This window comes from Orycteropus afer, unplaced genomic scaffold, assembly GCF_000298275.1.
Source record: "Orycteropus afer afer isolate SDZICR_OR568_19922 unplaced genomic scaffold, OryAfe1.0 scaffold00189, whole genome shotgun sequence".
Taxonomy (NCBI): domain Eukaryota; kingdom Metazoa; phylum Chordata; class Mammalia; order Tubulidentata; family Orycteropodidae; genus Orycteropus; species Orycteropus afer.
Genome location: NW_006921776.1, coordinates 4102899 through 4112107, shown reverse-complemented (window position 1 = coordinate 4112107; position 9209 = coordinate 4102899). Strand labels below are relative to the sequence as shown.

Below are 9209 nucleotides of genomic sequence, written 5' to 3'. Positions count from 1 at the left end.
TGGCATGCAAAGATATATATTAATCTAGAACCACTTCTTAGGCTTTCCATATGGTTGTCTAAGAAAAATTCATCTTCAGGAATTAATATATTAACTTTTCAATAAAGAGATATGTCGTGGTTGTCTATAATTTATTATTTTTTTGACCTTCACTATTTTTAGAAGTGTATGGCTCAGATATTCATTGTAATAAAGCAGCTTCCATGTTGGATATAAAATGAAAATACATACCATTATTTTTTATACTTGGGAGAGAAAGGGTGGGTGGGCAGGTGGGAAAGAGTTGTTACTATGTTTGCATTTTTTGTGATGGAATGGGATTATAGAGTAAATGATGGATTTGTTTGTTTTTCAGATATGAGGATCAATGATGCAGACTGCTGGGTTCAATGAAGCTGGGCATTTATAACTAGATTCATTAAGGAATACAAAGAAAATATTTAAAGGGATCAATAATGGTGTCTTCTGGTTGCAGAATGCGAAGTCTGTGGTTTATCATTATAATCAACTTCTTACCTAATACAGAAGGTAAGATGCAGTTTAAATGTTGTTTTAAGTCCAGAACTTTAACTATATGGAAATGGCTAGAATGAATAATGTTTCATTACTTTAAATATATGTGCCAAAAAGATTTGCTGATTGTGGAATTTTTCTTCTTTACTGGTAGAATTATTTTCATTATGCTACTGTGTAGTATAGGAAGTCCTAGAAATCTAAAATTTATATTTTAAAAATATTTGTAAAGTATAATTATTCTAAATAATGGAATTAATATTTTGGTATATATTTTACATTTATTGATTAAATTTTTACCATTACAATTGAAAGTATTTTGTGGCAGCTTGTTCACTTCAAATTTGGTGTGTCTGTAATCATCTGTGGCCATAGATCTAAAACTGCTAAATAAAATTTTTTCATGTCTTCTGGAAAAGTTAATTGAAATGTGTCCTTTTCTAATATTATCTTTATTTTTAAAAATAAGTGTATTCCTTATAATTTAAATTTTTTCAAATATGAATAACTGTTTCCCTGCAGATTTAGAAAGAGTTGTGGGGATTTTCTTAGTGTTGCTTTAAAGATTTTTTAAAGCTTGAAATAGCAGTGAGGATACTTTTTAAAGCCAGAGTGATTTTTTTTTTTTTTTAAAAGAGTACTTCTTTTGAGGCTTAATGAAATAATTGGAATCATCATTTATAGTTATTCCTTTGATTTCTTGGTAACCATTATTTCTTTAGTTTTAAATATTAATTCCAAGTCCAGGTAAAACAAACACATACCCATCCAGGTGCTTTTTATAGAGAAGCTTAAAAGTTAATATGGAGCTAAGATGTGTACATTTATAGCCAGTTGATAGTTGTGGTTATTGTATTTAATAGCATGAAAATACATTAATTTTATAATATCTGTGAAGAATATAAAAACTCTGAAATATTCATATAAAGTATAATAGATTTTTTTAAAGTCCCAATGAAGTGTATTTGAACATGGTTTAAAATTTTCGAAATGGTTTCATGTGTATTTTTAAAAGATCCCATTTAGCCATATTTATAAAATAATAGGTGGAGAAAACCAAAAACCTGACCCACTGCCATCAAGTTGATTCAGACTCATAGTGACCCTACAGAACTGTCCCATAGGGTTTCCAAGGCTATACATCTTTACCAAAGCAGACTGCTTCATCTTTCTCCCTCACAGTGGCTGGTATATTTGAACTGCCAAGGTCTTTTGGTTGGCAGCACAGTGCTTTAACCTTAGTGCCACCAGAGTTCTCTTATTGGTGGAGAAAAAGGCATATAGTTAGCGAATAGATAATAGTATCTTTGGAATAGCTAGCTTTAAAATGTTAATTTTATAGGAAAAATCTTTATCTGAATTGCTTGTTCCACAGTTAGGTTTTATTATTTTATCCTTGCTCTATCAGTCTCCTACATTCAATATGTTGAAACAATGCAGTTACTTAAATTAATAAATAATAAATTTAGAAATATTTTAAAAATAATTTCTTTATTCAGAAAGTAAATAATGTTCACTTGGATTTAAGTCACAGTGGAAAAATTACATATAGGTTAATATTTCATTTTCAGAGGATTTTGCTCTTTGTATCAGATTAGAAGATATGTTAAGTACAACATTAAAAAGTAGTATGTCTGAATAAATAGCACTATAAAGATAAAAACGAACAGGAAGTGAGTTTAATAATAAGAATTTATGGCTTGGGTTGCTATGAAAATCTTATCTGTAGTCTATCTTGTGTACAGTCTGTAATTTTGCATCTGCTTTTTTTTTTTTTGAGGGGGACAGTGGAGGTCTGACTAAATTTCTACTGTTATATTTGAATGTTTTTATACATTTAAAAAAAGATTCCGGGTGTGGACCAATGGCTCATTAGTCCACATAATGAAAATTTTTCTAATCAAGATAGAGCACACTTTGCTGGCATGGTAACTTAACTCCGTGGGGGGTTAGCAAACAGAGAATTTTTCATGGGATACTGCAGTTTTATTTCTAATGTCACCTATCAGGTCAGGATTCATATCTGCTGTTAAATTTCATTTTGGGCACATCAGGCCAGGGGGTGTTGCTTTTGAAGCAATTCCCTCCTGCAGGTAAAAAGAAACTGGGAAGAATGCACACTGCTAGCTGCAAGAGTATACACAGTTCGTGCATACTGTTAGAACATTGATCCAGCATCACATGGGCATGCTTAGGAAAGTTTTACATGTCGTGATTCCTCTGTTGCCAGAAAGCAGATAATGTATTGTGAACACCTATAGAGGAAACCAATCAAAAGTTAAGGATGAGGGCACAGGAAAGAAGATACAAATTTAACCATTCAGCCATTACGTTTCTCCTGCACACTTACATGTTTACCTTTTTTAAAACTTATTAAGATAAGCTCTTTTCTTTCTTTCTTTCTTTGTCCGTCCCTCCCTCTCCCTCTCTCTCACCTCTTCCTTTTTCTCCCTCTCTCTTACCCGTGTCCCTTCCAGCTTCCACTAGGTCCTGTATCCTTATTGATAAAATCAGGGTTTTCTCCCTCCTTCATTTATTGAATGACTAAGGTGAACCAGGTGTTTAGAATGCAAAAATATACAAGTCAAAGCTCCTGATTTGAGGAGCTCATGGTCCTCTGCAGGGGTCAAAACCTCAAATATCTATTGAGGCCAATTAGCTAAAGTAACTTGAGTGCAGCAAGCTAGTGGAGGTCTGTGGCAGGTAGAAGAGTGGTTGATATTCCAGTAATTATTGTAATTTGCCAGGTTTTGCTTTTTCAGTAAAAAAACCTTGGATTGTTAAGTAGTCACAACTAATTCAGATTTTTATTTTGAAAAGCAAACCTGTGTATTGTATTCAGCCGTAGCCTATGCATTTCTTTTCTAAGCTTTCTTTACTTCCATTTATAATAGTGATAGTTCTTTTATATTTCCTTTTCATCATGAATTTTGGTTCCCCTATGTTTTTCACTGGCTAAGATCAGAAAATATATGAATCCAAATAGACACTTTCTTTGGTATATGATTTTAAAGACTTAATGTAATTTTTTGAGATTTGTTTTATATCCAAATATGATAGGAAAATTTCCAAATTTGCAAGAAAGACTTGTTAGATATACAACCATAATGAATATGTCATATTTTTGAGTGCATAAGCTCTGGTAGCATAGTGGCTAAGGCACTTGACTGCTAACCAGAAGCCTGGTGGTTCAAACCCACCAGCCACTCCTCGGAAGGAAGAGTGGGCAATCTACTTCTGTAGTAATACTGCCTTGGAAACCCAAGAATGGGTCGCTATGAGTTGGGTCCGACTTGACGGCACCTAACAACAACAACAACATTGAAGAACAAATTGCTAAAGATTTTTTAAGTTTTACCATGGTAAATGCTAGTTATATAAATATTTAATTGTTATAATTAGCTTGCATTACCTGTAACAATCAAAATTTTGCAAAATAAGAACAGTGTTTTATGCATTTAAATTTTTTTTTTCTTACCTGTGTATTTTTGAAAATTTTTTAGAATTTCCTTGTAAACAATAGATTTTTAAAAAATACATTTTATTGTGTTTTTAGGTGAAAGTTTACATAGCAGTTAGGTTCCAATCTGACAATTTTTATACATGTTGTATGGTGCTGTTGGTTACATTTTTCAGTGTGTCAGCATTCTCATTATTTGCATTCTGTTCTGTTTCCATTAATCTAACTTCTCTGCCCCTCCTTACCCCTTATCTTTGCCTTAGGGTAAGTGTTGACAGTTTGGTCTCATATAGTTGATTGGTTAAGGTAGCACAGTACTCATGGGTGCTGTTGATTTATAAGCCAATCTATTACTTGGATGAAAAATGATCACCAGGTGTGGCTTCAGTTCCAAATTCAAAGGGTATCTTAGGGGCATTAGTCCTGGGGGTCCCTCTAGTCTCTTTTGGTTTAAACAATGGATTTTAAAGACCAAACTTTCAAAATATTTTGTACTTTCCTTAGACTTTATGTTATTCCTGGAGAACTAACCTCAACCCCTTCAAAAATCAGTTTTGTTGAGAAACTGGTGTGCTTTGATTCTTCAGCCTGTTTTTATAAGCATAGTAACCCACTGTGGAATCATGTATCAGTAAGTAGGAAAGTAAATTGAATTTTTGTGTCCTAGAGAATTAAATTATCCTTATATAATGGAGCTCTGGCAAGCATAAATCAGACGTATGAAGGCTTGGTCGAGTGACAAGTTACAAATAATAGCAATTCTTCAGCAAAGTCAGTAATAGGGATTTTAACTTGATTTCTTTATGCATTGAATATGTAATTAGATTTCATTAGTCAAAAATTTAGTTAATTAACTCAAATTACATTATTGCTTATCCTTATTTCAAAGAAAAATATTATGACAGATATAGAATAGGAATTAATATATGATTTCTGCTTTAAATATTTATTATATACAAATCAAGAAAATTTTAAGAACGTGGTTGTAGAAATACTGTCTTGCTAGTTTTTAATGTACTTTTAAATTCTCCAAACATGATTTACAATTGCATTTTGAGTTTGTGCTATCTTACTAAAAAATGTGATGTATGACTAGATTCTTTTTACTAGGTGGGTGGTAGGCACAGATCTAGGGGGTAAATGTGAATTAGATGAACCTTTTTTTAGCATATAAATACTTCCTTCAGAATGGTCTCTGATTTGCTGGAAGGGATAGTAGCTTTGTTCTCCAAAGTTACTTTTAAGAAGTTTTAAAATAATTAAGGACCATATAGCTGTTCATGTTTTTTTTTTTTTTTTCATTGTTTCTTTCTCTCTCTCTCTCACACACTAAAATAGCTTTATTTATTTATGAACACACATATACGTAATATGTAAACTACATAGTGGCAGAGCCATGTTTTCCTTTTGTTCATTTATATATCCAAGTGCCTAGAACAATGCCTAGCATATAAAAACCTGTTGCTATTGAGTTGATTCTGACTCAAAGCGACCCTCTAGGACACTACAACTGCTCCACAGCATCGCAAAGGCTATAATCTATATGGAAACAAACTGTCATGTCTTTCCTTTGTTGAGTAGCTGTTTGCTTTGAGCTGATGACCTCTCATTGAATAGCTGAGCTCTTAACCACTGCACTACCAGGGCTTCTTGTGTAGTTAGCACTTAATCTATATCTATCACAAAATGACATAAATCTTTGAAGAAGTTCATAATAGTGTATTGACACAGTCAGCCATAAACAGGTTTAACACAGGGTGATAGGTGCCATGGTGATCATATTCCTGAGGCATCTGAAGAAAGAGTATCTGAGTGTGTGTGTGGGGGGGTGTATGACAGAAAGGGCCTCCAGCTGGAAGTGATGCTGCTGCTGGTGCATCTCAGTCTCAAAAGACCAAAACCAAACTCATTACCATGAGTAGATTCTGACTCATAGTGACCCTCTTTGGGTTTCCAAGGCAGTAAATCTTAAACATTTGTGGAAGTAGATTGCCCAGTCTTTCTTCCATGGAGTGGCTGGTGAGTTTGAACCGCTAACCTTCTAGTTAGCAGTCAGATGCCTTAGGCATTATGCCACCAGAACTCCTTCTCAAGCTGAATAAACTAGGTAAAGGCAATGGTGAAAGAACAGTGGTGGAGAAAAGATCTGTGGAGAGAGAAGAGAATGGATGTGAAATAAAGTATAGTAGTGGTTTGCAATCTTTAGGTGTAGCAGAGAATCACCTGGAATGGCTTCTTAAAACAGAGTTCTGAATCATTAAGTCATGGGGGGGCACAATTATTTGTATTTCTGACAAATTCCTGGGTGATCCCTGAAATATTGTTTGTGTGTGGGTGGTTGAGGTGAGGGGTAGGGTGCAAAAGTATGGATATAATGTAACTTTTTTGGTGTTTTTTTTGGGGGGTGGGGCGGATTATGATACGATTCACTGTTTCTCAGAAATTTGTACAGACATACCCCCGATGACAGATGTTTGACATACTGACAGCCATTTGCCTTTTACTTCTGGGCTTCGAAGTGTTTCTCTCATTTTGATGAAGCGACATAGGAGTAGAATTTTTACAATTTGGGTGATTCATCATAGTAACTGGAATGGGAAAAATTATGGATCAAAGCCCTGGAATTAAGGTAGGGCTGATGTATGGAAGCTGCCAAGGCACATTCTTTTGTAGATTATCTTACCCCTGTTGATTGTGAGATAGGTACAAATGTAAGGAATGGAAGTTGCAGTTCATATTCTTTTGTAAACTATTTAAATTACCCTACTGATAGGAGCTCTAGTGGCGTATACCCTGAGGTATTTGACTGCTAACCAGAAGGTTGGTGGTTCAGTCTCTACTTCTGTAGAGATACTGCCTCAGGAACCCAAGGAGGGGTCACTATGAGTCGAATCCACTGAAAAACAGAAAAATTGTGATTAGAAAAGTATGTAATTATTAGACCATTTTGTTGCAGGTCTTAGGGTGTCAACACAGGAGACTCTGTGAGGGAGCTCATTTTGATCTATAGATAAGTAGATGCTTGTATCAGTCTGCTGGACCAGAACGTTAAAAGGTAGGAAACCCACCCATGTGACTTGCTAATTTTATAGCTTCCTCATTCTGTCCCCTATAATTGCTGTAAGACAACTGGGAAACATTGGCAATCTGGCTAGCATGCTAATGCCTAGTGGCTGACCCACTGTACAGCCTTGTGCAGTACTTCATTAAAGGCTTGCTCTCTATAAACCACCTCTGTCTCTGTGAGCAGTTCTTTCTTACCAGAAGGCAAGAACCCAGCTGGCTTTTGCGGGGTCCCCCTCCTGTAGCAAAAATGAAGACTTGGAAGAGGTGCAGTGAGCCCTTTCAGAAGCCTGATATGTGAGAATGAGTTAGTGGCAGAACTGTGGAGAGCCACACATATTCAGAGCTGTGTGGTTGGCTGCCGTCTTTGAGTGAGGCACCGCGTCTTTGAAGCCAAGCTTTAAAATTACGTAAATGATTGAAGCAACCCCTGCTTGCAACAAATTCTTCATCACTGTCACCTTCATTCGGCTGTATGTATAACTTTTAAATAATCAAAAAGGCTTTGAGCCTTTTATTGCGCTATAGTAATGCTAAAAAGAACCATATGCACCTGTTAATTCATCTACAAATTTTTAATTAGTAAGGAATGGATGGTGTTCATAACTCAGAGAATGCTTGTAACCAGTTACATACTGGGAGTGACTAACAATAGCTTTCTAAAATGTTCTTTATTCTTCTGAGCAGTCTCCAGAAGTACCAGAAAAACTAGAATCAGACCTTCTTTTCTCCTAAACCTAAATTTAGCCTTATGTTGTTGTTAGGTGCTGTCAAGACTGCTCCAACTCACAGGGACCTTTTGTACAATAGAACAAAACACACACCTGATCCTGCAGCATCCTCATAATCATTGCTGTGTTTGAGCCCATTGTTGCAGCCTCTGGGTCAATCCCACTCATTGAGAGTTTTGTCTTTTTTGCTGACCCTCTGCTATATCAAGCATGATGACTTTCTCCAGGGACTGATCTCTCCTGATAAGATGTCCCCAGTACATAAGATGAATCATTCTCGTTTCTAAGGAGCATTTTGGCTGTTACTTCTTCCAAAACAGATTTGTTCATTCTTCTTGTAGTCCATGGTATATTCAGTATTCTTCACCACCATAATTGAAATGTGCTGATTGTTCTTCAGGCTTTGCTTTATTCATTGTCCAGCTTTTTTTTTTACATATGAAGTAATTAAAATACCATAGGTCAGGTGCACCTTAGTGCTCAGACTGACATCTTTGCCTTTGAACATTTTGAATAGGTCTTTTGCAGCAGATTTGCCTGATGCAGTATTGTTTGATTTCTTGTACTGCTGCTTCCTTGGGTGTTGATTGTGGATATAAGTAAAATGAAATCTTTGACTACTTTAATCTTTTCCCCGTTTATCATGATACTGCTTATTGGTCTAGTTGTGAAAATTTTTGTTTTATGTTGAGGTAATCCATACTGAAGGCTGTAGTCTGATCTTTATTATCAAGTGCTTCAAGTCCTCTTCAGTGGGCAAGGTCCTGTCGTCTGCATGTTATAGATTGTTAATCTTCTTCCAGATGTACATATGGTCCAGCTTCTTGGATTATTTGTTCAGCATACAGATTTAATAATATGGTGAAAGGCTGCAACCCCGATGCACACCTTTCCTGATTTTAAACCATGTAGTATCCTCTTGTTCTGTTTGAATGACTACATTTTGGTCTGTGTATAGGTTCTGCCTAGGCATAATTTAATGTTCCAGAATTCTCATTCCTCACAATGGTATTCATAATTTGTTGCAATCCACACTGTCAAATGCTTTTGTGTAGTCAGTAAAACACAGACATAGCCTTATAGAAGAGAATAAAAACATTGGTTGGTTATTATGAGTTACGGAGTATAGCATATTTATCATTTCTTCTGTTTGAGTAATAAATCCCAGTATTTTCAATATTAAGATACTTTTTTCAATTAAAGGGAAATAAACCATATTACCTTCCTTAGGTGTAACTTTAGGTTCCAAAAAAGAGTGTTTTTAAATTTTTTTTTAACTACTTTTGGACAGTGTATGTGCAAAAACGGCAAGGAGGCCACATGTTCTGACCTCCTCTAATCTCACAAGAGGAAGACAGGATTACCAGCAGTAACCCAAGGCCTATTACTGAAAGGCCAAACATGTTGCCTCCCTCCAGCCCTTTCACCAACCGTTCCTCCCA

General features: G+C 35.4%; 1 protein-coding gene across 1 annotated transcript in view; it reads left to right on the top strand.

Moving 5' to 3' along the window:
* Positions 1-455: 455 nt before the first annotated feature.
* Positions 456-9209, top strand: part of ADGRL2 (adhesion G protein-coupled receptor L2) — a 193202-nt gene continuing 184448 nt past the window's right edge. Inside the window, exon 1 of the mRNA XM_042781872.1 lies at positions 456-528. Within this exon, the coding sequence (XP_042637806.1) occupies positions 456-528 (73 nt within the window). The remainder of the gene's footprint in view (positions 529-9209) is intronic.